This window comes from Drosophila takahashii, chromosome X (assembly GCF_030179915.1).
Source record: "Drosophila takahashii strain IR98-3 E-12201 chromosome X, DtakHiC1v2, whole genome shotgun sequence".
Classification (NCBI taxonomy): domain Eukaryota; kingdom Metazoa; phylum Arthropoda; class Insecta; order Diptera; family Drosophilidae; genus Drosophila; species Drosophila takahashii.
In genome coordinates, this window is record NC_091683.1 from 18,024,822 (window position 1) to 18,045,999 (window position 21,178).

A 21,178-nucleotide genomic window follows, 5' to 3' on the forward strand; every position below is an offset into this window, starting at 1 on the left:
CTGTATGTACGGACAAGTACATGAACGTAAATATTTTTCCAATCTCCCCGGGCATTTTGACTTACAGGCCAAACAACAATGCTCCTTTTTTGAATTACATATATTTTCTGGTAAGCTCCAAAGGTGAAACAATGCCCGAAGGGTTTATGAATTCATCATTATCACAAATTGATTTTATTTTGGATTGTTTTTTAATATAAGAGTGATTTTGGGGTTAGCTACTGATGAACTAGACCATATTTCATATTTTTATTCCATCTACACTATGTAGCCCTTGTCGTTGCTGAACTTATAACAGAAACGCTTAAAGCAAATCCTGGTTCTAATGGTTGTGGGCTTGGCAGTGGTGGTCGATAGGGTAGTATTTGTATTAGCTGTTGTGGAATTGGATGTGGATGTGGAAGTGGATGTGGATGCGGAAGTGGAGCTGTCCGAAACGCTTGATGTGGAGTTGGTTGAAGATTGCGAAACCTCGGTTGTCACCTCAGTGGAGTTTCCAGGCGCCAGGGAAGTGGTCTCCAAACTAGTGTCATTCGAAGGGGCAGTTGTGGTTGTCGCATTACTTATTTCCAGTTCCAAAAAATTCAACAAAGAATCCATAAACTTCTGTATGGAGCTGCGATCCTCGGCGGTAAAGGTTTGTGCCTCGGAAACTCGCAAAAAACCAGCACTTGCCATCAGGAAAATGATTATAAGTTTCAGGGCTGCCATTTAGTTCGAACTTCGAGTTCACTTTAGTTCTAAGCGCTCTTTAAACTGCACACATTTTCTGGCTGTTTTTCGGCCTTTATACTATTAGGTATCGCCATGCGGAAATTTTTGGCCAGCTGTGGTTACGTGCCAACGCACCCCAAAAAATGCGATAGCTCTTTCACTTTGGACCATCTGGGTCACTCGGCTAATCTAACATTCAAGCTGTGGTGGGTGACATTCTATGCGGCATCCCAAGATATTTGCTAATATTAATCATCAGTGCTTTTGTGGCTTTTCGAGTGAATGAAAAGAGACTGCGATGAATGAACGCATAGTAAACACGGTTAAATCGCAAGAATATGAAGAGTAGAAGAACTTGGAAGATTTGGTGTATCTCTAAAAGTTACTTGGCAGTTTTGATGCTTTAAAATAACTATGATAAATATGATTTTTAGATATATATATTTTTTAAAGAAATCTTAAGTGTTTTTGTTGAATTATGATCAAAATTATTAATAATTAGGTGCTTGAGGAATGGCTAATTTTATCGTTTCTAAATTAAATAAATAAATATAATCATATACATAATATAGAACCAAATTTTACAACGAAGACCAAACTGACTTGAGGATGAATTGGAATAATGTAAATGCTAACCGATCTTAACTTAAAGACTTCCAAACTAAAGTCGATCGTAATCTGGGGAACGCAGTGCTTTAAACCAGATTTCCTCAAAACTGCACCCACTCATCAAAGCCAAGAGATAAGCAGATCTCTTCGGAACATGCTGAAAGAATTCTCCGAGCATATCGACCAAATATACCTATAACTAGATGTCGGGGAGGCACGTTTTACAGCATGCCAGTGAGATTATCTCGCTGGGCTTGAATGGCGATAAGCGAGTGCGGAGTGCGGAGTCGTATAAAAGCGGTCGGCTGGGCGGCGAAATCTATCAATCATCGACAAGTCAAGCTAGTGACAAGTCAAGAAGCATAGAGATGTGGCGCCTACATTTGTTCCTACTCCTCTCCACCTGTTTTCTGGTGCCCCACGATGCCAAGCCTACGAAGCGATCGCCGCTGGAGTTTTCCTCGACCACATTGGCCTCGCTGCTCCTGGAGACGCAAACTAGCGAGTCGAGCACTGGAACCACCGATCAGCTGATCACAAGCACCGAGTCGACGTCACCGAGAACGCCGTCGCGAGTCACCAATATCGGACGTTTGGCCTCCAAGGATCTGGCCGATCTGCTCTTGGCCAGCATGCAGGCACGTGGCGCCAAGCTGACTTCCTTCCAGGAGTCAACCATGAAATCGCTGCGCAGCGAGGAGAGCAAGGACATCAAAGGCAACAACGTGTTCCTGCAGGTGGGCATGGATGTGATCATTGACATTCTGATCGGAGCTCGGGACAATGCCACGTGTGGAAGGATCATCCGGGATATCGATCAGTCGCAGGACAGGAATAGCCTAACCTTGACCCTCAAGTCCTTTTTGGCCCTGTGCTTCTTCAATGGCATCGAGTGCGCCAAGGAGGAGGTGGGCCAGGTGATCAAGAGCACCCACTCGCGTCAGCGCCACCAGTCGAAGGATCAGGACCAGGATCATCACCAGCAGACGGAGGGCTCCGGTCTGCGTACCGCCCGTCGGGTGGGCGTGGCCAAGGACGATCGCAACACGGTGCTGAAGTTCCTGCAGGCACGCAACATCAACGAGCTGAGCGCCATCCTGAATACACTGCTGCAGGTGTGCGGAGCTTCGGGCGGAGAGGCGCACAAGATCATCCGGAATTTGCGAGAGAGTGAGTATGCAGAAAAGTGACGAGTAAATATAACGAGGTGATTTATAACGAGTTACGAAATTAGAGTCAGTAACGAGTAATGAATATTAAGTAGCGAGTAACGAGTAAGAAGAAATTTGAATCAGTTAACGAGTAATATTATCGAGTGATAACTAACGAGAGTGCAGTGAATATCAATTTAACGAGTAACATTTTTTAATGGACTGATAACCATTATATCGAATTTCCTTATCCTTTCAGTGGGTCCCGACAGCGTCAGTCTGCTGCAGGTGAATGCTTTTAGCATGCTTTCCGTATCGCTGCTCGACAGTTTGTCCACCATTGCCGGGGGCAAGACTAGTGGCCTGTGCTCCGCCGCCCCCGAAAGTTGGATCGTCCGCCTGCTGGCCATGGGCGTAGACAAAGTGGTCCTAATGGGTCTGATGACTGCCCTCGATCGCACAATTGCCACCTCGACCGCCACAACCGCCGAAATGGCTAATGCCGCAGCCCTAAATACCCTGAATGGAGGCGACCTCACCGATCCCAAGACCCAAGTGGCCCAAGAGTCGGTGGCCACCGCAAAGCGAGCCGTGGGTAACGATTTCGATTGTAAGTTTATTCCATTTTTTCCAATTTCGGGTTTATTTAAGTGATTTTTTCTACTTACAGTGGCACCTTCAGTCGTAGAGACTGGTACTGCAAACACTGTTAATGATGCTATTAATGCCAATATTCCCGTCGGAGCTGATCTTCCCATTCTAAGTGAGATTGATGGCAATGGATTCACTGGCAACGTTCTGAATCGTGAGTGTTTCGTTTAACAATATTGTTTGTCCTTCGTAGTAATACCGTTTTCTGTTTTGCAGAGGGATCTGATGTGGTGGTCGAAGGACAAGCAAACACTTTCAATCGCTTACTGGGTGCCAAAGCTCCCGTTTTAGCGAGTGTGCCGGTAATTTCTAGGATCAACACTGGAAGTAGCTCTTCGGGAACTCCATCTAGTTCATCTGGCTCCCCAAGTTCGGGATCTTCTGGTTCGTCAAGCTCGGGATCTTCTGGTTCCCCAAGTTCAGGATCTAGCTCTTCGGGAAGTTCATCGGGGGCTGGTAACGATTTCAACTGTGAGTTCTCTCTAATTTGTCCACATCAACGGATTTATTAATTTTTTCCTTTTTTAGTGGCGCCCTCTGTTGTGGAAAGTGGCACTGGAAACACGATTAATGATGCCATCAACGCCAATATTCCCGTCGGAGCTTTTGCCCCCGTTCTAAGTGATCTCGAGGGAAATGGTTTCACCGGCAACGTTCTCAATCGTGAGTACTGGCATAATCTTGGTATTTTTCTATTCTTATTTTTATATTACTTTTTTCTTTTGCAGAGGGATCTGATGTGGTTGTCAAGGGAACGGGAAACACTTTTAACCGCCTGGTGGGAGCACGAGTTCCAGTTTTGGCGAGTGTTCCTGTTTTGTCGAGGTCAAACAGCGGAAGTGGAAGTACATCGTCTAGCTCCCCATCTAGTTCCTCTTCTTCCTCGAGTCCGTCTACCAGTTCGGGATCTTCTGGCTCAACGAGTACGGGATCGAGTGGTTCTTCCAGTTCGGGATCCACTGGCTCCTCTGGTAGCTCTTCATCTTCCTCTGGCACTCCCAGTTCTTCCAGCTCATCTGTAATCGGCAACAATGTGAATGGTAAGCTTATAATTGGTTTTTTAATATTACATATCTAATATTTATTATTTCTTACCTCCAGTTAAAGGCGATACCATTACCGGCAATAAGAACTTCCTTTTCAAGTTACTGGATCTTGGACTGCCAATATCTCTCGCCGCTCCGGTTCTTAGTATCATTAATCAGGGCTCGACGACAACGGGCTCTTCCAGTGGTTCTTCAGGTGGTTCCTCGAGTGGTTCTTCAAGTGGTTCTTCAGGTGGTTCTTCAAGTGGTTCTTCGAGTGGTTCATCGAGTGGTTCTTCGAGTGGTTCCTCCAACGGATCCTCCCCAGGAGCCTCAGTGGGAAACAATGCCAACAGTAAGCACTCTAGTTATTTTGACTCCATGAAAGTTTCTTACTAAGTTGAATTAATTTATTTTCTAGTTGATCCGAATGTTGATATCGTGGGTGATCAAAACGAGGTTACCAAAGTGGTTGATGCCAACGTTGATGCCTTGGCCAATGTCCCCGTTCTTAGCCAAATAACCGGAACGAGCTTTGCCAATAATCTGAATCGTAAGTAATCTCATTCTGATCCTGATTCTGATCTTGTACTAATTCTTCTCTCTTTACTTTTTAGAAAAGCCCAACATTCGCATTAGAGGTAGTCATAATAAGGTCACCAAGGTCGTAGACGCCAATGTTCCAGTTTTGGCGGCTGTTTCGGCCATCAGCAATTTAAGCGGTCAGTCCTCAAGTGGGGGATCATCTAGTGGGGGATCTTCTAGCGGTGGAAGCTCCTCTCCATCCTCCGGAGCTCTGGGTGGATTAAGTGGTCTCACTGGAGGATCAGGATCAGATAACCTTCTTAGCGGTGTTCTTGGAACCGTGACTGGAACTGTCGGCGGAGTGGTTGGCGGTGTTGTTCCGGTAGTGGGACCCGTTCTCGGTGGTGTTGTGGGTGCAGTAAGTCCCGTTCTCGGTGGTGTGGTGGGTGCAGTGGAGCCCGTTCTTGGTACAGTTACCAACACAGTTGGTGGCCTCCTCGGCGGCGTAACTGGTTCTTCCGGTTCTGGATCCTCCAGTCCCCTGGGCGGAGTTACCAGCATTTTGGGAGGCGGCTCTGGATCCTCCAGCCCTCTCGGTGGTGTTACCAGCATTTTGGGAGGCGGCTCCTCTGGCTCCTCCTCCTCCGTAATTGGAAACAGTGCCACTAGTGGAGCCGACACCGTGATCAAGGGAGACAATAACAACTTCGTTCGGTTGGTGGATGTCAGTGGATTCGTTCTGGCCGACATTCCCATCCTGAGCAGCATAACCAATCTTTTGGGTTCCACTGGACTGATTGGCAACTCGGCGAATAGTAAGTAATCATCTTTTTAGAGAGAACCCCTTGAACTAAAGAGTATTTGTTAACTTTGCAGAGGGTCCCAAGACGGTGGTTATCGGCAATAATAATCGCATAGTGAAGCTGATCAACGTGGACCTGTGGGTGTTGGCCTTCCTCGATGTTCTCAATATAATCCGCGGAAGTGGAGGCGTTTGCAACCAGCTGAACTGTAAGTGCAGATCATTTAGAGGTTATCCGATCTCTTGTTAATAAATATATATTATTTTTCTTTAGCTGGACCCAATACTGAGATCATTGGCGATAACAACGATGTGGTTCAGTTGGTTGATGTGGATCTGAGTGTGCTGCTTGTGGTGGATCTATTGAGCCACTTGATCACCACTGTGGCCAATGACTGCGGCACCACCACCACAACAACCACCACTACAGAAACACCTCCGACGGTTCAACCCCCGACGGTTCAACCTCCGACGGCTCAGCCCCCAACGCTTCAGCCCCCTACTGTTCAGCCACCCACTGCTGAGCCTCCCACGGAACAACCGCCCACCTATGGGCCACCCACAAACGAACCACCCACGAATCAGCCACCCACCAATCAGCCTCCCACCAATCAGCCTCCCACCAACCAGCCTCCCACCAATCAGCCACCCACCAATCACCCTCCCACCAATGAGCCACCCACCAACCGGCCTCCTACCAATCAACCACCCACCAACAGGCCACCCACCGATCAGCCACCCACCAACCGCCCACCGTCGCCCAGTCCCAACAACTGCTATCGCAGATATTGCCGCAAGTGGCGCACTCGGCCCAGCTATTTGTGCTACAAGAACTGCGGTGGAGCCTACACCTACAAGCCCTAAGACGCTGACCTTGCACCACCCGACCAACGAGCACAACCACCGGAAGCAGGAGAACCAGCGGAACCGGAACCGAAACCGGAACCGGAACCACCGGCTGTACAGCTACTCAATCTTGTTATGCGTGGCACTGCCAGCTTCACTGCCCCTGGGCATTTATTTATTTTTTATACTCTCTAAGCAAAAGTTGTTTAATTTATTTGAAATATATAGAAATTGAATCGAAAACTTAAGAGCTTATTTGAAATCGGTTAAAGATCGGTGGATTAATATTAAATTGAGTAATAATAAATACTAGAGAAAGATAAGATGGTATAAGTTTAAAGTTATCAAAGTTCCTTGAAATATGCAGCATATTTTTTCACTCCTTTTTAAATAATTTCATTTCCATCCTCGTATATTGGTAAACTAATATTTACAAATGATTTAGTATATTTCTACAATTTACAGTCTAAACCATCCAATTACCAATTATTCGTTTACATCCACGCCATTTTATTCATACACCGAAAGCAATTACATTCAACCCCAACCGCTCATGAAAAAAGTTTAAACGAAAAACAAAAAGTTACGCTTTATAAATAAAAGATAACATTATTAACAAAGCCACCCGCAGACGGGCACCGCATCAAAATACCTGAAGATCTGAAGTTAGACAAATGGTCGTCAAGCGTTGGAAATTGGGGAATTTTCCTGTGGGGGGAAAAGCCATCCGGAACGTGCCTCACGCCGCATGAAATCATAATGAAAGCAATAAAAGCATCAGCAACAACCAGAAACAGAATCCAGAACTCAGAACACAGAACACAGAACCGAGAAAACAGTAGCAAAACCATTCAAGAGCGATGTCGGCGCTTGAGGTGCGAGTGTCTCACCTCATAATTGATGACCTAAGTAATTTGTTATGGCTATGAAACGTGTGGCAAACACAAAAAACACTGCCGCAGCACGACAACTGCGGAAGAGCGAAATATTGAAGCAATTATAAAATGTTCACAAAAAAAAATAAAACAGAAAACCGCCTACGGGGTTGAGACAAAAGTTTTCCTTTTTAGGAGAAGGGGCGATGCTAATGATAACCATCAGCATCAGTGGGTCGTCGGGTGTTAAATATTATGCAACACCTCGGGGACGCAATTGGGTTGCCAAAGCGACGGCAGCCCAATGATTGTCGCCACCTGAGGAGGCCCAAGGAAGGAAATGGCCATTCGGGGAAATCCGAATCTTTTGCCCGAAAGTGGTTAACAAACTTAAAAGACCTTAAAAGATTGCTGGGCCATAAATCCGCTGAAAGTCATGAATAAATAACCGGCAAAACTTCGTCTTATTTTTATTCAGCAATGAAATTCCTAATATTTATTGGTCAATTATTTATTTTCTTGAATTTGGAAACGTTTTAATTAAGTTCGACTTATGGACTTAAAAATTAAATAGAAACTCAAATCCAATCTAAATCGGATATCAGCAAGTCAAGTTATAAGAAGCGCAGTTTTAGGTCACCTTTCGTCGGAGACCTAATAATATGTATCAGAAAAATGTATTATAAATTAATCAATAACTTCTTAGATAATTGCAGTAAACACTTTTTCAAATGCGATATTAGGGATCCAATTGGCCGAGTTATGGGCTGTAACAGTGCAGTTTTGGGTCACCTTTCAGCTTTTCCTAATATATATATTTGAAATAAGAGTCTCTAGTGGCTGTCTCCTCATCCTTTCACTTCTTTTTGCCGAGCTGAACACAGGAAGTATAAACTTTCCATCACTTGTTGCCAGTTCGTGATGGTGGCGAAAGTTTGCCTCCCCTTTCCGGAGAATTTAGTGCGGGAAAGCGAGACAATCGATATCCAGCACAGGGCATTGGGCATTGAAAATGCACCAGACTTTTAGGCGCAGACATGTTTTATGTACTTGTCAGTCGTCAGCGGGACTGAGACAGACACTTTCGAGTCGAGTTGTAACACAGAGCTACAAGTTCCGCACAACAGTTGCGCCCAGGCCCATTCTCGACTCACTTTACTTTACTTTCGCTCTGGATTATTCTTCTTTCCGCCGTTGCCTTTTATTATTGTACATAATTTGCACGTGCTGCGAATATCTAAAATTTACGACCAGCATAGAGAGACACCGAGAGCGAAAGTGCACAGGTTGGCTGTCTGCGGAGAAATCGGAACGGGGGATTTCGGTTTCGGATGGGGATGGGCCTTAGGTGGGGTGGGTGGAAAAACGAGATACTAGCACGGGGGGTTGGTGTTGTCGTGTACATTATTTTGCTTTCAAGCGTTGAAATAAAAGGAAAAGTCGCCGAGCTTTAAATGAGTAGCAGTAGTAGCAGGTCACAGAGAGAGAAAAGTAATAAATTTAATTTAAGCTGTAGAAATATCATTCATTCTTATAAGTAAATTCCTTATATAATATTGAGAGATCTCTTTTTAATTTTTTGTTTAATTTCTTTTAATTATTTATGTCTTTAATATATTTTTAAATTAACAAATATTTTTCTTTAAGAAAATACTTCTTAGGCTCGGTGCTTTTTGTAGTGGCATGGTCACACTAGTCATTGTTTAGTTTAGTCATTTTAGCATGGTCACACTGACCATTTTCTTTCGTTATTTTCTCTCAGTGCAGCCACCGTCCACTGGGTCGACCCCGCCCCCTTTTCGCTGACTCTAGGTGAGTGAAATCTTCCACAAGCTGCCCCTCGGGATCCCTTTGGCCTGTCTGTCTCTGTCTCTGTCTCCGTCCCTGTTCCCCACACACCCCCACTTTATTTCTAACTCTGTCTGTCTGTCTGGCTGACTGGCTTGCTTACTTTTACACGTTTTATGTCGAAAATAAATGTGAACTAATGCATTTTTATTAATATATACAAGCGTGCTGGGAATTCCAAGCTAGGAAATGATGTCGGCTGGGGATATATAGACACACCACGCCCACACCCGCCGTGCGAAAGCCACCGCCCGCTGACGATGATTAAGCGTAAAAACCGCAAATGTTTTTTAAATGCAGTGCAAATGCTTGCGGGTCATGCCCGGTGCTCTTCTTTTTAGCTTCTTGCGGGGAGCAGAGGAGAGTTTTCTTTTTAGCCAGCTAAGTGAGTAGTTTGTTGAATCGTGTTGAAATATTTAGCACAACGCGTACGTGCCGACATTGTGTGGTCGCTTTCATCTGCAATTGGATTTCGGATTTGCAGTACAGAACAAACAGTAGCGAAAAATTGGAAAATAAAACTGTGTCAAAATATACGTACGTATCCCAATCCCCAACCGCCAAGGCTCGCATGTTTGGGTGTAAATGGATATTTTGTCTTAAAAGGAAGTGCGAAATGGCGATTACCCAGATCATAATAAGTATCGCCATTTCAAGTCAAATGCTTAAAAACTTGATTTTGTGAAATTTTTAATGCATTTTAATAGGTGAGTTTGAAGCTTTAATAAAAAGCAACCTGTTTTGAGGTTTGGTCACACCGAGGCATTTGCTATTTCTGCTTAAGTATGACCAAGTGCGTCATTGCAACATAAATAAATGTTATAGTTTTGCTTTATGAATAAGATATGAAATTTATTATGAAATCTTCAATTACACAACAAAAAGATTTCGTAAATTCGAAATTCTAAGACCTCCATCTGCAAATGGGCCTTTATTTGAGAATCTTGGCGCCGTTATACAGAGGTTATCGCCCTTTGGCCAGAATTATCCACTCTATTTCAATGCGTCCACTGGCAAATGAAATGAAAAAGCCAACAAAGTGGCAATGAGGAGGGTGTTTTCCGGGGGGGTGGGGCATGGGGACTGCGAGGACGGCACTTTGCATACTAAGAAGTATACCAACGAGTGGGCGGAATAAATAGGAAAAGCAAATAGCGCGCCGCTCTATTGACATTTTAGGGTTTCATTGTAAAGCAATTTAAATTATTGTGTATATTTTCTATTTCACTCAGCTTCCATTTCTTTTCTTCGCCTTTACTTGGTCCTCTCCTTTTGTGCCCCATGTATACTATATATTATATTTGGGTGTGCGTGTGTACTTTTTCAGGGGTAAGAAACATTTTCAACTTAAGCATTCAGGACATCGTGTCCGCGACTTGTGTCCTGTTCCATTCTATTCTCTGGATCCTTTCGGCTGGATTTTATTTTGTGCAAATTTTTCAAATGTTATCCTTAATTTAGTTTATAAGTAGATGCCAGGCACGTTCCAGGCAAATGACATTTTATTTGTGGATTTTTATAGACTTTCCTTATGCGAACACTCGCTCATCCCCCAGAAACGCCCAAATTTTTGTGCGTGGCAGCGGGAAAACCAAAAAATAGGTCGTAATTTGTGTTTTTGTTGTGAGTTTCAATTTTTTTCTGTCCTGCCATTGCTATGCATTTTTTTTGTTGGTCGGAGGGGCCGGAGCACATGTGTCTTTGATGAGTCAGGCGGGATGTGCCGGGCGATAAGAAATGGGCGTGGTCACTGGCCCCTTTTTTTGGGGGGTGATAAGCTGTTGGATCAATTTACACCATTGGCGTTCTGGAAAGTTATAAATTCTTGAAAAATATACAAAATTATCCGATCAACCCATTTTGACCTTTTTTATGCAACCATGGTCACATTTGGCCTTTGTCATTTTCTCAATAGCATATGGCCACACATATATGAGGTTTTTGCAAGGAATTTATTTTGTGGGTCACCGTGAATTCTTTCCCTGAATATCTGAGCTACACATCAAAATAAATCTAATGAAATCCAGCAGGATGAAAACTAAGAGCCATGGCAAAGCGGAAAAAATGCAACAATGGTAGAGCATTCTAGTGGAGTGGGGCTTGCGTTGGTTCAAGGTTTCGGGTGAAAGGTGTAAGGTGAAGGCTGACGTGTGCCCCACAAAATTGCTCTTCTTCGCTTTCCTGCTATTCACACACTCGTACGGGTTGGAACATAAATTGCGCACAATAAAGCAAAAATTAAAAAGCGTAAACAGAAATTGCTTGCTTTTCCTCATCCCAAAAAAGAGAAAAAACCTTCTTTTTCACTTTTCCTTACATTTTACCTCGTGCCTTCATTTTTTCCCTCCGCTTCGAGCTGTCAGTGGCGGGATTCCATTTTGACTGCTCCCCTGTCAGAAGGTGAAAACAATATGAAAGCCAAAGAAAGCATGGCATTTCCTTATGAAAACATTCCTCCCCTCGGGCAGAGCAAAGTTTTTATTACCTGTGTGTCTTAAATAATACTTGAATTGCATTATAATTAAATGCTGAGACTTCTAAATTTATTTGATTAATATACATCATTTGAATAAAATATGGTAGAATTTGATTCTTCAAAATTTCAAATGCAACACAATAAATAAGCCAAAAACATAGGCTCAATAAAATTGTAATTTATTGTTATTCAGGGGAAACAAGAACTGAACTTTTGAATATTAAAGCGCGGCTGCCTTTTGAATAGGGAAAAAGCGGGAAAAATAGAAAAGTCAGAAAGGAAAAAAGAAAAAAGGTGGGGATGATGTCGTTTATTGGGGGGCGGAATACAATGGGGCCAAAGAGGAAGATAGACACACACCTTTATTATTATTTTTACACTTAACTTCCGGTTTACGCCTATTACTTCACCCGCCGCCCCAGCGAGCAACCCCTGGATCAAATTACAAAATACAACCCCTGCCCACCCAAAGCTCCTTTCTCATCCCGGATGAAGTTATTGTCCCCTGACATTGTGTTGTTACTTTTCCTCTTTTTTCCACGACCGGTATATGCTTTGTGCCACGCATTTTCACGTGTTCGTTCCGCATAGTTCCGTTTGATACGCCACAAAGGTGTCGCCGTCTCCGTGTCTGTGTGAGTGTGAGTTCCCCGGCGGAATCCGACTTGGGAGAGGATGTCCTTCGGTGGCAGGATGTAAGCGGAAGCCGCCGATTACGCACAAGGATGCAGCAGCAGCAGCCCGGCAGGGATATAAGCAGGGCAATATAAAGGCCCAGAATGATATTATGTAAGATCTAGTTGGGCTTTAATCACAATTATTTTGATATTTAATTATAGGTGTCTAAAAGCATGCATCAACATTTTTTTAACCCAAAAAATCTGCAATTTTTTTGGAGTTACAGCACAAAAAAAAGACAAATTCACATTTTTACAAAACCCAGAACGCAATTTTCCACAAGAAAATAATTTGTTTTTTGACCGTAACAATTGATCCAAACATGGATTGTCATACCTTTCTGAACTCGTTGTTAAATTTCCAATCTATTTGCATTTTAACCTGGACATTTTAGTTATTTTTAATTTTTTCGCAAAAAATCATGGGGTACCCCCTTATAAAAAAATTAAAAATTGGCTAAAATTTTATTTTTCCAAAATCACACGGAAAGTATTATGGATTTATAGCTAATTTTGTTATCTGTTCAAAACAGTATGTATTTTTGGTGTAGGACCATTTTTGGCTAAGTTACAGCAAAAAACCCAAAAGAAAAAATTCAAATTTTTGTCAAAAACTGAAATCCCGAATTTCCAAAAAAAAACAAAACCCGTTTTTTCGCTATAACAAAGCAAATACTGATTCAAAGTATGGATTGTCATACCTTTCTGAACTCGTTATTAAATTTCCTAACGATTGGCATTTAAACCTTGACAATTTAGTTATTTTTAATTTTTCGCAAAAAATTATGGGGTACCCCCTTAAAAAAATAAAAAATTGGCGAAAATTTTTTTTTTTCAAAATCACACGGAAAGTGTTATGGATTTATCGATAATTTTGTTATCTGTTCAAAACAGTGTGTATTTTTGGTGTAGGGCCATTTTTGGCCAAGTTACACCAAAAAAACCAAAAGAAAAAATTCGAATTTTTGTCGAAAACTGAGGTTGACTGGGTTCTTTAGCCTTTAATATATTCATAACCGATTTCCAACCTCTTTAGCACCCAAAACCAGAACCCATATCGAATTATAACCGGTCTTCCGTTGAGGACAAGATACAGCTGTGGAAATGGGATACATCCGATACAAAGTCAAGGCCTTTCACAGCGCTTAACTAAGCGTCAGATTCGTTTTTGATTTTGACTTTTTTTTTTTTTTGGATTTTTTAGGGCATCCGGTGTTTTGAGACTAGACGATGTGGGTTGGTTTCTGGAAGAAGGTGAGGGGGATTGGGCGGTATTGCAGGAGATATGTGAAAGAGAAGCGGCTGTCAGCTTTGATTGATGCGCTGGAAACTTCGCGTGAAATTGCACACCGAAAACACCAAAAACCAGAAACGGCAGCGGTGGTAGCTGCAAAAAGGAGGAAAAAACCACTGGGAAGTAGTGCGGCAAAAACAAAGCGGAAGGAAGCACTCAGTGCACGCAACATACACTCAAAAAAATAGTTTATTAAAAATATTACCCATGTTTTATTAATAAATTTCTTAAAAAACACAATAAATAAAATTATTTATTTAATAATATTTATATTTACTTAATTTTAATTTTTTTTGTATACTCTTGAAATAAAATTATATATGTAATATCTAGGTACCCAATTTTGAAATTTTTTTAATACTCTTATGTTACTAAAAAATTATAAATTATAATCTATTATAGAATTTTTTATCCTATTTTTTAAACGAAAACTTCTGTAAAAATCAATTATTTTGTATATTTTAATATATTTGTAAAAATTATTTGCAATGCATCATGTGCACACACACACTTGTCTCATCTATGTATAAATGTGTGTGTGCTAGGCCCTGTATTTGTGTAGAGCGGCATGCTTGGCTGGGCACCTGGATATCTAGGATATCTGGGAAATCGGGGAGCTGGGCCTGAAATGGGGTGATCAGTCCTCGAGTGACGCGCTTTAAAATGGGGAAATTAAAATTCCAATAATAGCATCGCTCCTAACGGAACCCCAGGTGCTTAGCTATCGCAACAGAGCCACCTTATCCCACCTTCTCCGACCATTTCGCCCCTCCCCGATTTTGCCACCATCCATAGATATATCTCTCGCGGCAAAAGAGCCTCTAAGTCTGGGCCCGTTTGCCTAGCTGCGGCTCTGTGTATGCGATAAAAATAAATTAAGCCACAAATTGCAATTTAATTTAAGGTTTTCCTTAGCCTCAATCCACCCACAAAAGCGGAAAGAGAAGTTGCGACACTTTTTCGTGGCATATTAAAATAACTTGCCACATATTTCGGTGTCGCCACGTTCGCCGTGTTGGGCGGCTGGAGGGGGGCGGCTAGGAGGGGGCGTGGTGGTTGGGCTGCCAAATTTATGGCATTGCAATTGCAAATATAATTAAAATTTTCCAACTCTCTCTCGCTCGCTGTATCTCGGTTTTTGCCTTCGTTTCACTCGCACATCGGTTACTTGTGTTTGCTTTTTGGAAATTATTTTTAGCGCCTGTCATCTTTGGGTTTAGCTAATTGAAGCTTAGCGGCGACTTAACAATTTAATTGGAATTGGAATTGGCATGGCCAGAGGGACGGAAATATAACCCACTGCTGAATGTTAAATTACCGATTTAAATCAATACTTCATGGGGGTGTAGTGGGTTGCGATGAAAGCTAAGGGAGTGGAGCGAAAATGATAATATTGAATGGCTTGCTTTAAGTGTTAACTAATCAATTACCTAAAAACGAATTATAATTAATTTAATTTAAATTTAAATTTAATAAAAGTTAATGCTAGAAATGTGGAGGTATTATACTAAAGATAATTAAAAGTATTTATATATTTAGGTAGGGGTGTATTATCGTTATTATCCATACTATCGGAAATTAGAGAAAATAAACCGAAAGATTCGAAATTTGTGTGATAACCCTAGGCAAAAGTAGTGATAAACAGGATAAGAAATACTGTAAATGTAGATATAAGTTTCGAGAAAGATGTGAAAGTAAATTTAGTCGCATAATTTCCCTGATTGTTATACAAATATACCTGAAAACTGAGGGCAAAGCCCAGCGAGGCACTTGACTACGCATACGTGACTAAATATCGCATCGGGCCCCCTGAATAGTTGATATAATTTACTTAGAGACCTGCTCTCATTTTATGGCCACGTGTTGCTGCATGTTGCATCACTTTTATGTGCGGATCCCGTAACTTTTAGCCCCCAATAAAGCCGCCGGGTAACAAAAAAGAAGAGGAAAAAGAGAAGAGAACAGAATAGAAGCCACCCCTCATGGCTTTCGTCTGAGACAAGCTTTTATAGTTGATTAAGGCATATCAAATGTCAAATGTCACTAAAGTCGACGGCAATGTCTGTTGTAAAAACTAAACAAAACCCATTGCGGGTTGTGCGATTCCAGCGGGGGGCGGTGGAAATTTAGCTTTATGGTGCGGTTCAGGTATATCTATACCCCCACTGAAACCCACCGCCCTTTCTGAATTCAGTTTGGCAATAAAAGAAAAACAAGCTGAAAAATAAAGGAAATAAGGAGTATGCGAGCATGCAGCTTATGTGGCGGATATCGCTTTGTTAGCGAACCCCCCCTCGGAAAACTCTACTCTCCGTCTGTTTGTCTGTCTGTCTGGCAGCTCAATTGCCAACCAGCTCCAGTTCCAAGCCAACTCCTTGGTCCCTCGAACCGGAAGCGGAAATTGAAGCATAAAATTGCCAAGTTTGCCGCAACACCGAAGCATCGAAACTCCCAAATGCTGGAGTAATGGCGGAAACGCGAAAATGTTGTCGATTATCTTTGGAGATGGATCTGAAACTCAGTTGGAATTCGGTGAAAATAAATTATGAAAGAAACGTTAAGTGAAGCCAAGACCCGATTACTTGGAGATACTAAGATATAATCTATTTTTTATCCCTCGAGTTTCTTTATTTACAACAAGAAATTTAAATTTAATATATAAAGGCAAAACCCTGTGTACTTACTTGTATTTTTGTTGTAACATTTGTTAGTTTAAATAACGTCAGATATTTTTCTTTAAACATTTATTATTATTTATGTACTGGTATTTATAACTTTAAGCTCCGAATAATACCCATACTAGGGAAAGCACAAGCGGATAGAAGCAGTCGTCCAGCCAATCTGTCAGAACAGAACAATCTGTCAGGTAAATTATCCGTTCGATTTGAAGCTCACCTGGGGGTCTTGAATGTGCGTTGGGGTAATGTTAATGTTTCGGCTCCTGGCCGTAAGCCCCAAACTCTCGAAACCGTTTTGGTGGTGACTTCTACAAACGATAATTAATGAAATCTGACATCAACTGGGGTAATGGCTGGCTACCCGACTGACCGAAAATGGGAGATTGGTGAGGTGGCCACGATGGACAAGGGTGACTACACAGAGAAGAAATGTTGATTATTATCAAAAGTTACTCTTTTTTATAATTTTAAGTTCTTTAGCACTTCATTTTAGCATTTAATTTGATATATTTTCAAAAACTCGCAATTAGTGTGGACTTATTCATTTAAAAACACTCAGTGTGACCATGCCAGCGATAAGATGTCGTTTAAACGTATGAAAGTTCATTGGAAGCCGTGATAATTTACTATATGATAGATTTCCATGATATACACCATTTATTTTTCTGTGTAGACATGTACTCGTAGATCTGGAGAGGGGATTCCCGAACGGTAGGGCTGGGGGGCCTGTTCGAGTGTATCGATGAGTGAGACAGCGACGTTGAATGCCCTTAATGAGAAATCGTTTTAATTGAGTTTGCATGTTTATGGCTGCCTTTTCACTTGAGCATCGCCTGCACTTTTTGCGTGGCTGAGTGTGTGGCCACCCCGTCCATCCAGCAATCACTTTAAAAGCCAAACCTTTGAGAGGGGTTTTTCACAGGGATGGGATGGTATTGGGTATTGTGTTGGGGATTGGGGACTTTTGGGGCCCAAGCCCGACGAGGTCAGCCACATATTGTCATGTACAATGGCATCGTTTGTGGGCTGGAACGGAACAGAAGATGTAACCACATGCTGCTGCTCCTGATGAGGGTCAATTGTCCATTAGTGTGTGTGTGTGTGTTTATGTCCTTGCTGCCACCCCGGTGGTGGGTGGGGCATCTTGGCGGGGCAACATATGTGGCAGGCACAACTTTTGACATCCCACCGCCAAAGATCCACTTTTGGGGTGGCTGCCTGCTGCTGTTGCCTTTGCTGCCGCTGTTGCTGCATCTGTGGCATAATTATTTGTTGATTATGTAAATTCGGAACTCCATTGATAGTAGCTTAGCCCAGTGACTAGAATTCGCTTTCGAGCGGGAGGACAAAGACAAAGGCGTGATCCCGGAATGCCAAGTCCCAAGTGACTTGCCAAAGTCTGCTAACGCGCTTTGTTCGGTGGTCCAATATGTGTGTAAACAAGTTAAACTGAGTGTTTTGGTGTTCTGCGGGATTTATAAATAATATAAATATTTCTAGCTATTCATTTAATAAGTATTGTATTATGTATTCTATAAAACTTAATGTATTCTGCGGAATTTATTTGAGATGTATATCCATATTTCTTACTTTACTTTAAAAGCAAAAATACATTTTGCATTACAATAAAAATATGAAAATAAATATTATTATTATTGTTTATTGCGAGATAAAATTTCCATATGTAATATTTATAATTAAGACAATATTCTAAAGAAGGCAATAAATTAATAAATATAATATTAAGTATACGCCGGTTCGACATACAGTTTTCAAAGAATACTTTTGGGAGTTTTCTCCGAGAAATGAAATGGCCCCATGGATAGAGTATGGCCAAAACTGGAACGCTTGCATATAAATGCAGCTAAGCGGAGACTTTTGGTGTCAGCATTTATATTTATCCCTGCGGGACAAAAAGGACGAGGGGGTGGGGGTGGCAAGGGGGCTAAGAGCGGCTGTTTGTGCAACAAAGCAAATTGCTGTAATCCATTTTCCGGGCGCATCAGCTGCTGTTTCTACTACTGCTGCTGCTGCAGCATTTCCCTTTCGCCCGCCGCCGGCCATCAAATGAAATGGATTTTTATTAGATTTTGCTTGTAAAGAAGATTTAAATTTATTTCGTTTTTGTTGGCTCCGCTTGTTTATTCCCGGAAAAAACAGTTGTTCCTTGCTCTGCGCTTCTCCTACTTGTTGTTCTTATTTATTTGTTTCTTATTTCATGCTTTCCGTATTTGGTATCTTTCGCTCAGTTTGTTTACTCCTTTCACTGCTTTTTTGGGGAAGATTAATGACGGTCGCCGTTTGGAGAAGAAAGTTTTCCAGAGCGGGTGGCAAAATCAAGGGTTTAACTATTCCCTTGTCGTGAAACAAAAGTTTTCTTCCTACCTTCTTGCATTTTAATCATTTTTTATTTGCTCTTCTGTTTTTATATTTTTGTTTTTTTTTTTGGTAATTTTTAAAAACAATAAAAGCATAAGTTTACGGAATACTTTATGTATCATACTTATATTTCATTGCATCTTTAATACCAAAAGTTACACACACTTTATTTAATTATATTACCCTTCCATTTGACTTATTGCAGACGCTGCTTATAATTCCCAGCCCGTTGGTCCGTGCCCATTACTCAGACTGCATTCTAATTCTATTCGCTGTGGGCTATACTAATCCCAGGACGTCATGGATTGGCCGAGGCGGACGACACTCGACGACTGCAATTACAACATGTTAAGCATGGATTTCAATCGGTATTCTGATATTCGGGTTCGGGCCATGTCAGCACAAACAAAATGCGGGGGCTTTCGGGTTCGAGTTCGGGGTGAAGCTGGCGCCCTGTCAGGACTATAAAATGTGCAACTAATACGATTACCAGACGAGACGGGACAAGTGGAGTTGGAGTCTGGAGTCTGGGCGGCCGACTTCGTGAGTTGCAGCTTTAATGTGGCAGCCTGCTGGTGGAAAATGGTAGAAAATGGGGACTCTTGGGTGGAAAACAGGGTGGGTTGGGGTTGGCTTAGCCAAATATATTTTAAATTATGATAAATTGACTTTCGGCTAAGGAAGTTGACTTGGCAACATCAATGCTGGCGCAACTTTCAGCTAAAAGTTCAAGACAACACGGTGGGAAAATGTAAGGTAATGTAATGTAGGGGTAACCAAATTGGGAAAAAAAAAATTATAAACTTAAAATTATATTTAAAATTAAAAAATAGAAAAATAAATTTTTTTTTTCAATTTAAACTTATTATATTATATTTAGAATGTAATTATTTGATTTCAAAGAAGCATTTAAAGGTTATTTGTATTTTTTAAGAAACCTAGTCATTATGGATCATAACTTTTTGATTCCTTTCCTTTTATCATAATTTTTTCTCAGTGTAGCTTTGCTTTTCAGTGTGTGCTGCTGGTTTGGGTGGCTCTTCTTGTTTGTCGTTTGCTCGCCGGCCTGCTCTTCAGCCTGCTTGTCATCTTATTATGCAGAGTCTGGCAAAGCGTGACAATGAGACAATGTCGTCAGCATCCACCCCGCATCCGCACCCGCATCCGCATTCACGTCCACATCCGCATCCACATCCACATCCGCATCCGCAAGTGCATTAACCGGAGACTCAAGGCAGCGCGTGCTAGTTGAATTTATTGCGCCGCTCTCCAACTCCCACCATCTCAACTGGATTCTCTGTCCGAGAGCAATTTGCAGTTTTACGCTTACTTAAATTGTGTCTAAAATGACAAGGGGTTGCTACCGAAAAAAAGAACCATATAAAAGGGGTAACAACAGAGCATTACGAAACATAGAAGGCCAGAACCCAGAATCACCCATTCCCCCAGGAGGCGTACAATTTTTATTGTTATGTGTTTCGCTTTTTTTTATTTTTGGAAAAGCAACACCCTACTTTTGTTGTTACCATTTTAAGCGTTATGTTTATGTCGGCTGGCTGTGGGCCCCACAATCGATATTAATATGCGGGGGGCTTAGAAATTGAAAATTATGACGGTGCTGAGTGGATTTGTTGCGCGGCCTCTGCGAGTTGCTATTTACTCGAATAACTCCACCAGTTTGTCCCATAAATCACACTTTCGGGTATACTGTATTCAGCTGTTAGTTGACTGATAAAATGGGAAGAAGGAGGGGACTCCATAAGCCCCACGCCATGAGAAATATTAATCAATAAATGTATAGACATAAATATTAAATATATTAATACCAAAGCTAAACTAAACCTTATAACTCTGTGGGAAATATTGTTCTATAAATATATCAAATTAAATATTAACCTTATAAACACTCCTTAAATATAATATAATAAATATTAAAAACATTCATACCATAAAAATCGGAGTACCATACAAAATAACTTAATAAAAACTTGCAAATCTTTCTTGAATTGTGTTAAACATTTCTGTAATCGATCTGCTTTAAGCTGCGAGGCTTATGTAATTCAAAAGTGTCCCAGATTTCCTGTTTTTTGGAACTCACCCCGCCGGCAATAAAACATAATTCGCTTAAAGCCTTAATAATAAGAGGTTTGTGGGTTTGGATTGCCAAAGTGGTTCTATGGATCCGATAAGGAATGCGTTCCTGCCTCGTCAGTCGATTGACATGATTTGCATTTGAGAATCTTGTGGAAATTAAAAAGGGAAAACAAAAAGGGAGACGACCGCAGCTATCGGTCGTTTGGATCTCATGTAAGCCGGCACATATAGGATATATGGGATATATGTATACGGTCCATCCCCAATGCGAAAGGGAAATGCCACCCCCGAATGCAGTGCCCCCGTTGGCATTTTTTGTGTTATTCGAGACAAAGTCTGCGGCCTGTTACGTAATTTGATAAGAATGCGGACCAGATAGTCATCATCCCCATGGCGACGCAGTCCTTGTATGTGGAGTCCTGGATATATGTGGATATATTGTATGGGGATGGCTTTTACTTTCAACTCGATTTGCATAATTTTATTTGTTTTCACTTGCCGCTCAAACGGACTCTTTTCCTTTCCTTCTTGTTG

At 41.7% G+C, this 21,178-nt stretch overlaps 2 protein-coding genes across 2 annotated transcripts; one reads left to right on the plus strand and one right to left on the minus strand.

The window, feature by feature from the left end:
* Positions 1-172: 172 nt before the first annotated feature.
* LOC108067504 (uncharacterized) lies at positions 173-742 on the minus strand. Its single transcript, XM_017156541.3, has one exon. It carries the CDS (start codon positions 709-711, stop codon positions 259-261), a length of 453 nt encoding a protein of 150 aa, XP_017012030.2. The 5' UTR covers positions 712-742; the 3' UTR covers positions 173-258.
* A 922-nt stretch (positions 743-1,664) lies between these two features.
* On the plus strand, positions 1,665-6,560 carry LOC108067508 (uncharacterized). The gene is made up of 11 exons (XM_017156545.3): positions 1,665-2,493; positions 2,734-3,084; positions 3,145-3,279; positions 3,342-3,596; positions 3,654-3,788; positions 3,854-4,165; positions 4,227-4,505; positions 4,572-4,703; positions 4,768-5,490; positions 5,552-5,686; positions 5,752-6,560. Exons 1-11 carry the CDS (start codon positions 1,692-1,694, stop codon positions 6,339-6,341), a joined length of 3,849 nt encoding a protein of 1,282 aa, XP_017012034.3. The 5' UTR covers positions 1,665-1,691; the 3' UTR covers positions 6,342-6,560.
* The last annotated feature ends 14,618 nt before the right edge of the window (positions 6,561-21,178 follow it).